This window comes from Panthera tigris, chromosome A3 (genome assembly GCF_018350195.1).
Source record: "Panthera tigris isolate Pti1 chromosome A3, P.tigris_Pti1_mat1.1, whole genome shotgun sequence".
Classification (NCBI taxonomy): domain Eukaryota; kingdom Metazoa; phylum Chordata; class Mammalia; order Carnivora; family Felidae; genus Panthera; species Panthera tigris.
In genome coordinates this window covers 53987626-54005305 of record NC_056662.1, presented here as the reverse complement: position 1 = coordinate 54005305, position 17680 = coordinate 53987626, and the positions used below count along the sequence as shown (strand labels likewise).

General features: G+C 42.1%; 1 protein-coding gene across 6 annotated transcripts in view; it reads right to left on the bottom strand.

Moving 5' to 3' along the window:
- UXS1 (UDP-glucuronate decarboxylase 1) overlaps positions 1-17680 on the bottom strand; it is a 95731-nt gene that overhangs the window by 46960 nt on the left and 31091 nt on the right. For all 6 annotated transcript variants that reach the window (XM_042981060.1, XM_042981061.1, XM_015544605.2 and 3 more), the window contains 3 exons: positions 17017-17060; positions 11954-12014; positions 735-915 (listed from right to left, as the gene is read on the bottom strand). In XM_042981060.1, coding sequence (XP_042836994.1) covers positions 735-915; positions 11954-12014; positions 17017-17060 — 286 coding nt within the window. The remainder of the gene's footprint in view (positions 1-734; positions 916-11953; positions 12015-17016; positions 17061-17680) is intronic.

Here is a 17680-nt window from a genome sequence, read left to right as displayed (position 1 = left end):
CAAAGGTTCTAGGAGAGAATCCCTCCTTGCCTTTGAGGTGGTCCTCAGCCTGGGGCTGCATGGCTTCAATCTCTGCCTTGGTCTTCATGGACCTGCTCTTCTCCCCATGCGTCTGTGTCTTGTCCATTCTGTCTCCTATAAAGGCACTTGCCATTTTCCAATGGCACTTCCACACGTATATTTCCATATGGCCCACCCGGGTAATCCAGGCTGAGCTCATCTTGAGATCCTTAACTTGATTATGTCACCAAACATCTTTCCCCGACATAAGACCACACTCACAGGTTCCAGGGGTTAAGCCATATGTTTGGGGGATCCATCCGGCCCACTGCAGTGCCCAAACCCGCAAAGTCTGTGGAGTGGCAAAGTTAGATGTGGAATTTCACTACTAGTGCCACATTCCACACCAGCCGGTGCCCCGCATGAAGCTACGAGTACTGTCACACGAGTGACAGCCACCGGACCTGCCGTGCAGTGGGGAGGACTGTGCACTACACAAGCCCTCCTTGAAAGGACCGCTTTGCCCAAAGCCAGGGGTGCTCGGAACGGCGAAGTCAAATATCCACGCTGCCGTAACTGTTCTCTCATCGCAGAAACTAGGATAGTGCCTTGTACCTGGTGAGACTGCTTCAGAAAGAAGGCAGAGCCCAAACTCACTGTGGCCAGGCCGGTTGGCTGCTCTGGGGAGCAGCCCCACCACGCTCACCGCGCTGTTGATGTGCGCTTTCGCTCACCTTCGATGTAGAGTGGCTCCACCACGTCGTGGTTAATCAGCTCGAAGTTCTCGTGGCCGATCCAGTGCTCCACATTCCTCTTCCTGCCAGTGAAGAAGTTGTCCACCACAGTCACCTCGTGGCCATCCATCATGAGCTTGTCCGTGAGGTGGGAGCCCACGAACCCCGCTCCTCCGGTTATCTGCACCAGGACGGGGTGCCCAAGGTCCCCAGAGAAAGCACAAGAGGACACGGTGACAACCAGCTTCAAGGGGATATGCCTTTGGTGCAGCCACAACTTAACACTTGGGAGGAGAGCAAGGAAGGAGGACACTAATGGTTTCAGGGCAGCGTCCTCTCTCTTCCTCCAGAACAAGTCGTCATACTACTGTCGATTTCTAAGCAGCCTAAAAACTTAAGCTACCACCCAGTAAGTATCAGTACAGAAAAGCAGCTACAAGTTTCCAAATGTCCCCTCTGACAGAGAATTTCACATTACAAGGTTCTTATTTTATGCCGGATGGGACACTGAACATCACTTGTGTAATTCTAACACTCCTGCAGAGTTTCAGAATGTTTTAAAAAGTGATTAGAACATGCAGAGATTTGGTGAGCTACCAAATGATATATGTTGTGTTGTTTTTTTTTTAAATGTTTATTTATTTTGAGAGAGAGAGTGAGGAGAGGGGCAGAGAGAGAGGGAGGGAGAGAGAGAATCCCAAGCAGGGTCTGCACTGTCAGCACAGAGCCCAACACGGGGCTTGATCTCACGAACCATGAGATCATGACCTGAGCTAAAATCAAGAGTTATCAGATGCTTGACTGAGCCACCCAGGCACCTCTGTGGCTTTTAAACTGGACACAAAAAACTCATTAAAAAAAAACTATCATCTTCCCAACTGCTTATGAGAACAAATGAATAAGCAATAGCTACTGTCTTCAGACCTAAACCCTAAGTGATTGAGGTCCACTGTTCGGTCAATGTCTGAGCAGGAGCACAAACACTGCGTGGGGTCCACCAATGGGCCTACAGGGACACGATGCAGCTGTGGGGGGCAGGGGGCCAGCAATGCCATCCTGCCAAAACCGGAAGAGGCAATCGCGATTGAAAAACACAGCTTGAGGTCATAGATACTTTATTCAAATTCAATGGGGTAAGTGGAGGAGCCAGATAGAGCACGTACTGTATTTTGAGGAAAGAGTAGAAAGAACAAACTCAGAAAGCAGACTCGTGAAGTCAAACTATCTTCTCTGCCGTGTTCTGTCCTCCGCCCTGCCTTCTCTGTTCCCAACGGAAAGAATTAACAGAAGGAAAAAACCCACCAATTCTCTCACTGAAAAAAGCCCAAAAGCCCCTAGGCCTATGGTTTTAAACCATTTAGTTTGCAACAAAGCCCTCTGTGATCTGACACGTAATTCCAATGCTGACCACGGGTGAGGGCAAAGCTGCCCGGGGTGAAGAAGGTAGATTTGGGAGACAGTGCAGGGGAGAAATGCCAGCCACCAGCACCAACCAGACATTTACACTTGCTCTGATGAAAATCACAGACACAGCTGACCCCTGAACAACTAGGGTGTGAAGTGCACGGGTCTACTTGTATACAGATTTGTTTGATAAATACAGTACAGTACTATGAGTGTATTTTCTCTTCCTTATGATGTTCTTAATAACATTCTGTTTTCCCTAGTTTGTTTTAAAAACAAAATACATAATACACATAACACGCAGGATAAGTGTTAATCGACTGTTTATGTTATGGAAAGGCTTCCAGTCAACAGCAAGCAAAAGGAGTCAAAAGTCACATGTGGATTTTTGACAGCCTGTGGGGGTGTCGGGGGTGGATGGTCGGCCCCTCTCGGCCCTGAGTTGCTCAAGGGTCAGCTGTATGATGGTTGAGAATGTGGATGGTTGAAAAATCCTGATGCTGAATAGCTTTCAATCAGCTGCATTCATTTAAAAAAAACAAAATTTATGTTTATTTACTTTTGAGAGAAAGAGAGAGACAGAACACAAGCAGGGGAGGGGCAGAGAGAGAGGGAGACACAGAATCCGAAACAGGCTCCAGGCTCTGAGCTGTCAGCACAGAGCCTAATGTGGGACTCAAACCCATGGACTGCAAGATCCTGACCTGAGCCGAAGTTGGACATTTCACTGACTGAGCCACCCAGCCGCCCCACAGCTGCATTCATTCTTAATGGAGAGCACCACTTCCTAAATCCTTTCTGCTTCTGAGGTAAGAAACAAACACCCAGAGGAACTGAATTTCTGACCAAGGTCCCCAGGTCATCAGTAATGACAGAATAAGCCCAGCCTTCCTAATTTCATATTCTCTCCACTACCTGTAGATTTTTCTAGTTCATGTTTTATCTTCAGCACCCCTGTATTTCACCTGTATACCTGAACAATGATTTGAAAAGAGAATTTTGGGGAAAGATAACTAAATTTCAACTCTCGCTCACTATATGTGCTTAACTCAGGGGATGAAAATCCATTTTATTTTGCCTTCATTTCATTGCATTTTCCCAAGCTTCCCACTTAAGTTCATAAATCAGAAAAATTACATCTTTTTAAAAAGAAATTTAACCTCTTTTAATGTAACTCTATATCCATACACAAATGTTTCTTAAACTAAGACGTTCTGTAGCATGCTAACTTTACCTCCGCATCTAAAATGACCTAGCGACGACTCAGCTAAGCAGAAATGCGGTGTACTAAATTATACACAATTGCCTCCAACATTTTACTAGTTTTAGTGGTGACATAAAATTGCTGGAAGCACCTTAGCCCTCCTTAAAATGCATTTGAACTGTTTTTTCTTGAAGAATTCCTTTCTATAGAAAATACTTAAAGATTTATGTAACATAGCTGGCTCTCCCTAATCAATTTCAGTCCATTCGGCAAGCATTTCAAACAGAAACAAGACTGGCAGAAGCCCGTCACTTACAAGCTTCCTCAGGAAAACTAACTACCAAACCTGGCCTACCCTCCCAATAACTAGGAGGTAACATCGAAGAAGACAGTAGGAAGAAAGGACAGGAGACCTCTTACGCTGAAATTGACTGTGCTCCACGCAGCTTTGCAGGGCTCTGCAGTTAGCAGCTCATCTCCACTGCTTGTACTTCTGCGCTGGTGGGAGCTCACAGGCAGTGAAAAGTGGTCCTGTTCAAGGGTGGCATTCAAACTCATGCTGCTCAGTAAGTCAGCAAGAAGAATGCCTTTCTGAACAAACCTCTTCTCTGTGCTAAGGCTCCAACAATCACTGAAAAGGCTTTGGGTTTTAGCAACAACATGGCACCAGATGACTCTGAAATGTGGCTTAACCTATGAGCCAGCAGATGAGTGAAGAACACTCAGTCCATTTATTGTGGCTACATGTAAAGTGGCTCCCAGCATCAGCAGGGAGATCGTCTCACGTGGAAATAATAATAACCCTTGCAAGGCTGTGCAAGGTTCATATACTAGTGTATGGTAATAAACATTCTGATCGCTCTGACATGTGGTAGCAGAGAGATCAGAAAAATTAACTTTTCTCTGCTGCTGAAGACATGGATGTACTTCTCAAGTCATGCTTAAATGCCTACACGTTTTTGATACGATAGAAATAACCCAAAAAGATGGGTGTACAAGTATAATAGACTTTAGAGTCTGCTCAGGGTGAGATTTATGTAAACCATCTAAAAAGGCACGGTCTTCTATAACTTCCAGAAGAGAAAGGCGATTACGTGGTATAAGTAGTTTAACAATGATTTAGGAGTATTACTTGGCTGTTTGGGACAAGTAGTCCTACAGCCCAAACAACGGGTAAAAGAACAGAAAAGCTTGTGCACCAACCACTTATATATCAAGGTCACAGATAAAGCATTTCCTGCAGAATGGCACTGTGAGGTGCTCCACAGACCTGTCCCTCAGCAAAACCATAACTAGGGAGGATCAATTCAAAAACCTAACCAGTTAAAGTCTTTGGAAATTGTCCTAAGGGTATACATATAGCAGATGAAGAAACGCTTATTCAAGAAAATCTACAAAAATTCAGTAAGAACAGTGAGAATCTGTGACACTTGAGCCATGGACCACTCCCTCCTTCCACCCTACAAGCCCAGAGTTCAGAGTGGGTGAGTGTTAGGTGTGGCCAAAACAATGGAGCTAGCAGTCAAAAGATCATGGTATCTCACCAGGAAGGGCAGGGCTCAGGCCTTTCTGATTCCCTCCAGCTGTGAGCTGCACAGGCTAAATTCCTAAGGTGTGAGCCAAGTGGTTAAGACCTTCCTCCTCCAGCTCCCACTCACAGGGCAGAAGCTCTACCCACCCCAGGCAGGGCAGGCGGTGAACGGATGAATAATGGGACCATGGTCACCCTTGCCCAAGCTCAGTCAAGGAGTGGATTCCATGTCCAGAGAGGCCAGGCAAGAAGACCAGGGGTACTGCTCCTGCCTGCCCCCTGCTTGTAAGCAGGAATGTCACTCCCTCCTCCAGTTCCACAGCAGTGACTCAGAGATTTTCCCCCGGGGACAGAGGCAGTCACTAAAAACACAGAGCTCCAAAGCTCCCACGGAGGTATAAACTAAGTTTGAAAGACAACGTGGGAAAGTTCAAGCATAAAGGTGATCTCAAGCATAATGAATGGAGATTTGAAGTGGTAAGCAACAGAAAGGAGCCTGGTAGCTCTCTGAGAACAACAAGCTTGAGCACAGGCTGGCCAGTTTAGTACAGAGAACCAGGGAAAGACACACCTAAGAGCCCTCCCGGGCTTAACAATCGACCTAAAAATCTACCTCTGCAAAGGGGTCAGAATTTAACTGGATCCGACTGAGGAACGATTTATAACACAAAGCACTGATTAAAGCATAGTTTGCTCAACTAGAGATTACTGGAGCCTAAAAGTTGGTGTGGATACCACACAAGGCAGACAGCTTAACAGAGAAATCAAGCTAAAAGATGGTCACCAAGAGCCCTGCTAGAACCACTGCCATCCCAGGGTGACTGTGTCCATCCCCAAGCCTGCAGCCTCTGAGCAGTGCCCGTCAGAGCTTCACCCTCCAGGGAATGCACATCACTGAAAGAGACCAGCCAAGATACTCAACAGATAAACAAACAGGCAAACATGAAACAAGGCTTAGGGAAAGGGGAGAACAGTATCCAGAGTTGCTACAATATACTACCTAAAATACCCAGGTTTCTATAGAAAATGTTGAGACTGGCAAAGAAACAGGAATGTGTGACCCGGACATAGGGAACACCACCAGGCCCATCCGTGCGCGGGCCCAGCTACCACGTTTACCAGAGTCTTCAAGTCAGCCATTATAAATAAGTTCACAGAATGGGAGGAAACCATGCTTTAAGAAGTAAATAAAGACTAAAAAGGGAAAAATTATAAAATAGAAACAAATGGAAATTTGGGGGTTGACAAATATAGGACAACTCACTAGAGAGATTCAACAACTGACCGGATCTGGCAGAAGAAAGAATCAGCAAACCTGAAGATACATCAAGAGAGTTTATGCAACCTGAAGAGCAGAGAGAAAAACGAAAGGAAAGTGAATAGCCTCATACCAGTCTGAGACGCCAATAAGCTCACCAACAGCCATGTAAGGGGAGCACCAGAAAGGAAGAAAGAGAGGAACCGAAAAATTATTTGAAGAAATAATGGCTGAAAAGTTCTCCAATCCCATGAAACACATGAATCTATACATTCAAGAAGCTGAACAAACTCCAAGTAGGATAAATGCAAATATGAAGCATGAACCCATATCACACTAAAAACACTGAAAATCAGAGACAAAGATAAAATTTTGGAAGCAGTTGTACTGGGTTAAAACACTGTCCTACAAAAGTTATATCCTTCTTGGAATCTCAGCACAGGACCTTATTTGGAAGTCGGGTGATCGCAGGTGTCATCAGTTTGAGATAAAGTCATACTGGAGTAGAGTAAACCTTGAATCCAGTATGAGACACACGGGGAGAGCACCATGTGATGATGGAGGCCAAGACTGGGGAGATGTATCTACAAGTCAAGGAATCAAGGACGGTAGCAACACCAGAAGCTACGAGAAAGGCATAAAACAGATTTCCTCCTAGAAACTTCTGAGATAGCACGGCCCTGCCAATACCCTCACATTAGAATTCTAGCTTCCACTACTGGGAGAGATTCAATTTTGCTTGTTTTAAGCTACTGAGCTTGTAACTGTGACAGCAGCCTTTGGAAAGTAAACAGAGACAAAGGAAAGGACTCAAGTACAAGGAAACCCCCAACATGATTAACAGCTGACTCTCCATCACAAATAATGGAGGAAGCAGTAGGGTCATTAACATATTCAATGTGCAGAGAGAAAACTGCCCGCCAAGAATTTTATGTACTACCAAAACTTCTAAAAATAAAAATAAATAAATAAACAAAAAATGAGAGTATTCATTGCTAGCAGCCCTGCCATTCAAGAAATACTAAAGGATGTTCTTCAGGCTGAAAGCAAATTATCCCAGAGAGCATTTCCCACAGAGGAAACAAAAGGGGAAGGAACAAATAATTAGTAATTATAAAAGACAATGTAATTGCACTTTTTCCTTTCCACTCTTAATTGATTTAAGGACTAAATTGTACAGCACAACAATGTGAATGCACTTAAAGCCACAGAACTATATACTTAAAATGGCTAAAATGTGGGGCACCTTGGGTGGCTCAGTAGGTTAAGCAACCGACTCTTTGATTTCAGCTTGGGTCATGATCGCAGGCCCATGGGATCAAGCCCCGCAACAGGCTCTGTTCCAGTTGTGGAGCCTGCTTAAGATTCTCTCTCTCCCTCTCTCTGTGCCCCTCCCCCACCCACCCCCACACACTTGCAAGCATGCTTTCTCTCTCAAAAAAAAAAAAATGGTGAAAATGAAAAACCGTGTTATGTATATTTTACCACCACCACAGCAAAACAATTGTAAAAAATAATAACATGAATTACTGTATTACTTGCCCTGTAAAATATAGAAATCTATCTGACAACAGAATGAAGAGGGTAGGTGGGAGCCAAGTTGTATTGCAGTAAGGCAATGACACCAAAAGTTTACTCAAACCCACAGGAACAAATGAAGGAAACCAGACAAGGTAATTAAAAGGTTAATGTAACAAATTCTGCAAATGTCTCTTTACTCTCCTTCATTCACTCAGCTTATTTAAAAGATATAAAATTATATAAATATAAAATAATTATAACAATGTATTATGGGGTTTGTAACATGAACTGAAGTAATACATAAAATGGATAGAAATAATATCACAAGAAGGGGTAAAGGCAGTAAACTACGTAGGAGTGGCAGGTTGACATCTCACTGGATCTTAAGTCTACATCTCAGGGTAAATCTGAAGTAGAGTATCATAAGTTAAGATGTACATGGTAAGCACTAGAGTAAGTAGGAACAGAATGAATTTTTAAAATACATAAAAAATAATTAACGAAATTCAAATTACACATAAGAAAACATTTACTTAATGCAAAAGAAAAGAATGGAAAACGAGAGAAACAAAGATATGAGGCATACAAGAAACACAAAGGAAAATGTGTTGTAACTCCAACCATGTCAGTAATAACATTAAGTGTGAATGGATTCAGCAAACACCCAAAAGGCAGAGATTGTCAAATGGGAGAAAAACAAAACAAAACAGGATCCAACTATATGAAGTCTTAAGGGAATACACTGAAGACCCAAAGATACAATGTGTTGAATGTAAAAAGATACAAAACACAGCATAGAAAAATAATAAGAAAGTTGGAGTGGCTTTGATGGTATCAGACAAAATAAACTTTAAAACAAAAAATGTTAAGAGATACAGAGGGGCATTCTATAATGATAAAATCCATCAAGTGAATGTAATAATTATAAACACTTACGTACCTAACAACAAAGACTCAGAATATACAAAGCAAAAGTTGAAAGAATTAAAGGAAGAAATAGAGATTTTAACAACAATAATTGGAGGCATCAACACCTCACTCCCAATAATAAACAGAACTACGCAGAAGATTAGCAAGGAAATAAAAAGACTTGAAAAACACTGAAAACCTGCTAGACCTAGACCTAACAGATATCTTTATCCGTAGAACACTCAACAATAACAACAGTCCTTTTAAGAGTATATGAGGGACGCTGGGCTGGCTCAGTGGGCAAAGCATGTAACTCTTGATCTCTGGATTGTGAGTTTGAGCCCCCACGTTGGGTGTAGAGATTACTTAAAAATAAAATCTTAAAAAGAAAAAAGAGTACATGAAATATTCTCCAGGACAGACCATATTCTAGGCCATAACACAAGCCTCAATAAATTTAAAAGGAAAGGATTTGAATCATACAAAGTAAGTTCTCTGACTCTAATGGAGTGAAATTAGATCTCAAAAACAAAGAAATCTGAGAAATGCACAAGTACACAGAATTTAAACAGCACACTCCTAGATAACTAATGGATCAAAGAAAAAGTTACAAGGAAAATTAGAAAGTATTTTGAAATCGGTGAAACAAAGCAACAGCACTTAGGGTAGGCAGCTAAAGCAATGTAATTTCTAAAGAGATACAAACAACCACAACTAACTCAAGAAAAAATGGAAAATCTGAACAGGTCTATAGAAAGAGATTGAATTAAAAATGTTAAAAAAAAAAAAATTAACAACAAAAAAGCCCAGATAACTTCTGTGGTGAAATTCACCAAACGCTTCAATGAGAATTAATACCAAATATTCACAAAAGCATCTCAAAAAACAGAAGAGGAGGGAACATTTCTCTACCTATCCTATGAGGTCAGTATTACCCTAGTACCAAAACCAGCTAAAGACATCATAAAAAAAGGAAAATTACAGACCAAAATGTGTTACAAATACAGGCATAAAAATCCTCAACAAAATGCTAGCAAATGAAATCTACCAATATATAAAAAGGATCATACAGGGGCACCTGGGTTGCTTAGTCAGTTAAGTGACCGACTTCAGCTCAGGTCACGATCTCACCATTCGTGAGCTCGAGACCCGCATCAGGCTCTTGTGCTGACAGCTCGGAGCCTGGAGCCTGCTTCGGATTCTGTGTTTCCCTCTCTCTCTGCCCCTTCCAAACTCATGCTCTGTCTCTCTCAGTCTCTCAAAAATAATAAATAAATGTTAAACATTAAAAAAAAAAAAAAAAAAAGGATCAATACTCTGGTTTCTCTTCAGATCGAATAAAAAAAAAAGGATCCTACATTAACCAATTGAGATTTATCCAGATATGCAAGATCAAGATCAATTGCAAAATGAACAAACTAGGGGCAGAAGGGAATCTGGTCAACTTGATAAAAGACATCTATGACAAGCCCTCAGCTAACACCATATTTAATGGTGAAAGACAAAACTTTCCCCTAAGATGAGGAATAAGACAAGGATGTCTGCTCTTCCCACTTCTATTCAACACTGTATTAAGGATTCTGGCCAAGACAATTAGGCAAGGAAGTGAAACAAAAAGTATTCATACTGATAAGGCAGAAGTTAAACCACCTATAACTGCAGACGGTAGGATCTTATACGATATATTGAAAAGTCCTCAGGAACCTGAAACTATTAGAATCCAATGGTTTCAGCAATTTGCAGGATATGAGAAAAGTAAAAAATCTACTGTAGTTCTATTTACTTGCAATAAATACAAAATAGAAAAATGGAAAAAACAATTCCATTTATGCCAACATCAGAAAGTATAAAACACTTCATTCAGAATAAATTTAACATAAGAAGTGTGAAACTTATACTGTGAAAACTATAAACAAAAAGAATGCTAAAAGAAATTAATGATGTGAATAAATAGAAAGCCTCCCCTCCCCACCGTTCTCAAGGATCCGGAAGACAATATTGTTAAGATAGCAATAATACCCAAATTCATCTATAGATTCGATGCGGTCTGTATCAAAATCTCAGGTGGTTTCTTTGAAGAAACTGATGAGTTAATTCTAAAATTCACCAGGCCTGTAAGGGATCCAGAGTAGGCAAAACTACCTTAAAAAAGAAGACAAAGTGGGGGGGATTCACACTTCCCAATTTCAAAACTTAGTATAAACATACAGTAACCAAGACAGTAATACTGGCCTAAGGACAGACAGGATCAATGGAACGGAACTAAGAGTCCGGAAATAAATATTTTCACTATGGTCAGTTGGTTTTTGACAAGGGTACCAAGACAATTCAATGGGAGACGATCAGTCTCGTCAGCCAATGGCGCTAGGTATATACCCAAGAAAAAGGAAAAAAGCTAGGTCTTCACAAAAAGTTAAACACACCTTTGGTTCACAGCAGCTTTATTCACAATGGCCTAAAGTAGAAACAACCCCAACTGTCCATCAATTGATAAATGGATAAACAAAATGTGGTACACCCATAATATGGAATGTTATCCAGCCACAGAAAGAAATGAAGCACTGATTTGTGCTGCAGCATGGCTGAACCTTAGAAACATTACTCTAAGAAGTCAGATACTAAAGACCACATAGTCTATCATTTCATTCACAGGAAACGTCCAAAACAAGCAAATCTATAGAGACAGAAAGTAGTTTCAGTGCTTGCCAGGAGCTGGGAGGAGGATGGCCGGCAAAGGGGGTAGGGCTTCTTTCTGAAGTGATGAAAACATTCTAGAAATACAATATGATGCTGTTGTGACTTTGTGAACACACTATACATCATATTTGGTATGGATGACCTACGGTATGTGAATTATACCTCTTTTTAAAAAAGCAAGTTTTGGGGCACCTGGGTGGCTCAGTTGGTCAAGCATCCGACTTTGGCTCAGGTCACAATCTCACTGTCCGTGAGTTCGAGCCCCGCGTCGGGCTCTGTGCTGACTGCTCAGAGCCTGGAGCCCGTTTCAGATTCTGTGTCTCCCTCTCTCTCTGACCCTCCCCCATTCATGCTCTGTCTCTCTCTGTCTCAAAAATAAATAAACGTTAAAAAAACAAATTTAAAAAAAGCAAGTTTCTTGGGGTGCCTGGGTGGCTCAGTCAGTTAAGCATCCAACTCTTGATCTCAACTCAGATCATGATCTCACGGTTCATGGGATTGAGCCCCGTGTCAGTGTCAGACTCTGCTCCGACAGCATGAAGCCTACTCGGGATTCTCTCTCTCCCTCTCTCCCTGCCCCTCCCCCCTTCTCTGTCTCCCTCTCTCTCTCAAAATAAATGAATAAACATTAACAACAACAACAATAAAAGCAAGTGTCTGGATATTACAAATATTAATCAGATGTGCAAACTTACCAAAATTCTTTTACGGTCCTTTTCAGATAAAAATTTTACTGGCGGGTATTTCTGGGTGAAGCTGTAGAACGTGAAGAGATTAGAAAAGTCAAACATCTCCTGTGAAGATTTTCTCTAGTCCCAACAAAACAAAGGCTAGATTGTGGAATTATCACTGTCAGCCCTTCTAGCCATTCCAAAGAGGCTACAGGAACCAAGCAACTCCCGGCTCGTTCGAATTCAAGAAATATGCAACCCGCTCCTTGGGCTGAATCAAGCTGAAGATTGCGAGTCCGTGCTTGAGAAGGGAACATTTGTCACTGCACAGGCTGTGAGGAGCCAGAGCTAAACACAAAACATGGGAGGTGGCAGCGTCCTCACAATGCTGTCTGGGGGTCTGGAAGGAAGAAAGCAGCCTCGTGAAGTCACAGATCCAAAGCAGGAGATTGTGCCTTGCAAGGGTAAGAAATGAAAAAACGAAGCTGTTCCCTTATTCTGGCCGATTTCACAACTGGATCATCTGTTTCTACACCAGTGCCCCCGGACAAGATGACTGGGCATCAGCACTTTCTGTCTCCCACAGTCCGCTCTGAACCCATCTTAAGTGTCACTTTACCCTTCCAATGCCTCTTGCCCCTGGTAAAGGTTCCATGGTCCCCAACCCACACTGATGTTTTGGGGCAGGGCAACGCAAGTGGCAGATAAAACATCAACCGAGAGTTGATAAATGCAGATTTGAAACATCCATTCTTGAAGTGGTTCAGTTAGGAACAAAAGTGCTTTAAGTAAGTTCAGAGAAATCAACTTTGCAGTCATTATTTTAACTGGAGAGGTGCCAGGGGCACTGTCTCATGCCCTCCACATCCCCAGCTGGGATACAGAATGCATTTCCTTAATGGTCGCTGAACTGAACAGAATATGACAGGTCATTAGACAGAAGACCTTGAAGCAAGTGTTTCTCATCTCTTGGAAGAGTGGAAACATGCTTAAATTGGAGCTTGGGGCAGGAGGGCTTTCTCTTACAATGCAGATGAATTCCCCTATTAAGAGCTTCCAGATTCTCAAAAGGTCAAGCTCCCCTTGCAGACTACAAAACCAGACACAGGCAGGTGGGAGCATCTGAGGGAACTGGTGACAATCTTGGGCTTCTCCCTTACTAGTTCTGTGACCCAGAGCAAGACCCCCAAGAGCTCTGTGCACATCAGGGCCTTCTGCTCCGTCAATGGTAACCACAGCACCTCCCCGAGAGGGCTGCCCTGGCACGGACTGTCTTTACCACAGGCCGCCATGGTGAGGGCCGAGTGAATGTTCTCACAGCAGCCGTGGAACAGGGCAAGCTCCGCCTGCTAGAACACTGGCAGCCTTCAGGGAGCCTGACAGACGTCTTGTTTGCAAAGTGACACTTCTTGTCATTCCGAGTACTTCCTCCATCAGTCAGCTGGAGGGGGGCCAAGCAAACGACAGCACTGCCTGCGTGCACCCCTCACATGGGCCCGATGTCCCCTCTCTTCTCTGAGCGCCCCACATCCACCGTTCAGCCTCAGTCCCAAATTCTGCAACCAGCCACGTGGTGCATCTGCAATGTCTCTCTCCTTCCAGGCCGACCCTCTGCCTACCTGCCCACTGTGGCCCACTTGTACTGGGAAGAAAACAGCAAACAGTTTTCTTACAGGAAATATACTTAAAAGAAATAAAACTGAAGCAAAAACATTAACTGCCTGACACAAGGTCACATGTGAAGTACAGACTGATAAACCTACTTCAAACAGTGTGTGCTAAAACTTAAAAAAAAAAAAAAAGAAGAAGACATTGGCTGGGCTTCTTGCTGTTTTTCTTCAACATGTAGCAACCAAGTTTCAGATTTCGTATGTATGATCAAGTGATTAAAGTGTTGGAAAAACTCTCACAACCCTCATTTCTTCCTTTTAGAAGCCAGGCACACAAAGCCAGAAGCAAGAGCAGGCGGAAAGCTCCTTCGGGGTCCTCCTCAGTCCGCACTTCACAGTGTTGGCCTCCCTGCAGCCACAGACGACAGAGTTATGGGACTGCATGAGGGGACTGAGCGGCAACGCTGAGGTGGTCGTGTGAGGTGACTGCATGGCAACTCTCAGGTGACTGTGTGAGGTGACCCCATGGTAACTCTGTGACAGCATGAGGTGACTGTGTGGGAACTCTGAGGCAGTGACTCCGGGGGTGACCACATGGTAACCTGTGACTGCGTGAGGTGACTGCTTGGGAACTCTGAGGTCACCGCTTGAGGTGACTGCGTGGTAACTCGGTGGTGACAGTGTGAGCTGGTTCTGATGTGGTGCTAGCTGGGCCACTCCTTCCGCACATCATTCAGCCCTCCCCTGCTGCACTTGCCAAGCACTGAACAGAGTGGGCAAGGAAGAGGCATAGGCTTCTTTAAAGGCATGAAGTAGGTTAAAACCCTATGTAGTAGCATACTGGCTCATCCATACATTCATTTGGGAACTTTTTAATGAGCACCTATTTTGTGCCACACGCTGAGGATACAGAAGCAAACAACATAGAGGATCAAGGCCCTGCCCACATGAAGCCTGCAGTCGGCATTTCTGAGTATGAGAGAGACAAGCAAGCAAGGGAGGCAGAATGTAGCACAGATTGAATAATGGAACTTTTCTTACCCCCCAAAATTAATCCTTTAGTAATTATTCTATGCCATTCCAGACTCTACCCTTACTGTTCATTAAAGTAGCAATAGTAAGAAGTGTTTTTACCTAGAATTTAAGTTCTCATCATGACTTGCTATCTATTCACAGAAAATATAAAGATATGGAGATGAAATTAAACAAATGGCAGGCAATCAAACTCTTAAGAAATGGGAGGGGGTGTTGTAAAGAAGAGAAAAAACTCACACAACCCACTTACCCAGGCTTCTCGAAGGGCACTGTCCCCATTTCTTTCCTTGTATGAATATAATCTTTACCTTTCAAAAATATCCTTAAATATCTTGGGGGCCACTTTGCCCCCAGGTGACAAGCACATCAACACAATGTAGTCCAGTTACATTCTTATCTTGCTCACGTCAAGATGGGTGTTTGATCATTCTTAGCACATAAATCAGTCAAGAAAAATAAAACCCGACAGAGCTCCATTGATTTCTACCACAAAGTCTTGTCCATACTTGACTTTCTAACGCACACAACAACTCGGGCTCATCCGTCGCCTGACTTGATCACCAAACTGGAGAACAGAACCAGTTGAGGATGAATAACTAGTAAAGCAGCCCCAAGAGGCAAATGCTTAACCTCTACACCCATCCTAAAGGGAGCTCTCACAGCTTGACAAGAATGAGTTACTGGTAGTTTCTTCAACATTACATTCATACTTGTGCTTCTCTTTCCTATTTAAAAAGCACAAATATTGTCACAAAAGTATCAAAAGGAATCATAAAATTCTCCTATTTCAAGAGATCTCGTGTGTAAGCCATTGCTTTAGGGAAGGGTTATACAATTGATTCACTTTTCATAAATGAATATTACTCTCTAAAGAAAATAATCACTGGCGGGCCTTTTTTTTTTTTTTTTTTGGCCAACATAAAGCCTGGTTGGTTATTTCTTACCATAAGCAATTTTTTTTTTAAGTTTCAACTAAAATCTCTCAAATTCTACCAGTCTTATTAAAGGTGGAATTTCTGGCTCCCATCCAGTGAAATGTTACCAGCAGCATAATTTCAGCCCAAATCACAGCAAGAAAAATTTAAAGAACAAATCACAACTTTATATTACTAACTCAATCTGCTAAAAAATAACAAACTTTTAGTACAGCAAGAGTTGAAATTAATAGTTTGTATGACTGCATATAAACTATCAATTGAGGACAAAGAAGAAAATGAATGAACATATTTAGTTTGATGATTCTTCACCCTTATTTCTCTGCGATCATTTATCGCAGACACCGAAATCAAAGAAAAAATTGCTCTCCATTTCTTTTATGATTCTGGGCTTGATAAAGGCTCATACAATACTGATACACATCATCCAAACCCATGCCAAGGTAAGGAAAAAAAAAAATAACGTCAACTTTAATGAGGGTTTTCATTTTTCTGTTTTAAACCTCTAAAAACCCAACTGTTATGCTGGATGCACAGTTTTCCAGATAAACTCAAGGGAAAAGTTCCAGTGCCCCGAGCTCCAATGTTTTGGAGAGGGGGGAATGTGGGCACAACAGAACTGCACACAGCAGGAGGAGAGTCGGGGAAAACACCAAGACAAATGGTGAGGAGCAACTTGCTCTGGAATCTGATTCAAGTAAGTTCCCACCATATTATACAATTCTTCCCTCCCAGCCACTTCACCTGGACTCAATTCTGGAACCTTCCTGAGGTATGGTGACAAGCAAACAAGTGACCCCTAATTTCTTACAGTACTGGATTTCAGACCCTCCAGTTTTGTTTTGTTTTTTCTTCTTTTGGAATTCCCTCAGATTAATCAGTATATGCTAGAAACCATCTGATTGCCTTGCATAACTTAAAAGAAGATAAGGCCTAGCCTCAACTTGTATGCCACGAATTTTCAGGAACTGAGAAATTCACGGGGTTCAGAAAAGGAAGATTTCAACACACCTAGATCCTATCTTCTTCTAATGTTTGGAATATTTGAGCATTATATTCAAATCAGGATTAAAAACCAAAACCAAAACATTTATGTGGTTATTTGTTTAGATATGAGAGTTTGTAGAAATCAAACGGATGGGAAAACAGAGGAAGGACTTTTAGTGTAGGATCTGTGTGGTTGAGCTTCAGGAAGACTCCTAAAACAATTAACTTTATTGAAATAAATAAGTTTTTTTTCCTAGAGAGAATCCATAGCTTTCATCAGAAATAGTTTGTAAAAAGCAAAATAAAGGAAGATAAAGCTTTAAAAACACTGCATCAAATTTGACAGTAAACATCTACCTTCTCACAGAAAAAAGTTCTTATGTTGAAAGCACCTAACACCTCTCATATTATAGAATTACATGGTTAAAAAAATAATGACAGAGGTGAGATGAGCTTATATCAGATGCTGACCTTCTAAAGTCAGTAAATAGAAGGGTTTTCCTTAAAAATGTGCACATACCTTTTCTCCAAATCTCTGATTTTCTCTCTTAGTGGTTCAACAATCTAAAACAAAAATAACCAAAATTACTTTTGAAGCAAAGAGAGTTCTCCACCATCCCTCTTTGATGTTCCACACAGACATGATGTAACACAAATCAGATTTTAATTTCTTCTACTGTCCACTTCCAGTTTGAAATTAAGTTAGGTCACTTGAATCACACGTTAAGAATTGAGATGATAAACTGTATGTTGGAACTCTTACTCCAGAGACACTTAAGTCTCTCAGAAAATTAACTTTTTACTTTCCTTACTAGTGAGCAAAGTGGTTGAGGCTCACAAAAAACAGACAGATCACCACCACCCGTTCTTTTTAGGAACTAAAGAATCCCCTAAATGTTGCCCTCCCCTAAAAGCTTATTAACCTCTTGTTTCTTCACATAATCGCCATGTCATCTGCTCAGCACATGAATGAATGGCAGGCTGTGAGCCGACCCACAATGCTGTGTTTTAACACAGGGAGCTCAATCCAAGGGCTTCTCCAGGACTGTGACATTTGGCTTCGAACCAAAATGAGGGACTCTCCATCCCCTCCCACAGCCCACGTCACACTAGCATACCTATATCTACAATTATTTGACTAAAAGCATAAGCGATTATTTTCAAACAGAAGGTGTATAAATCCA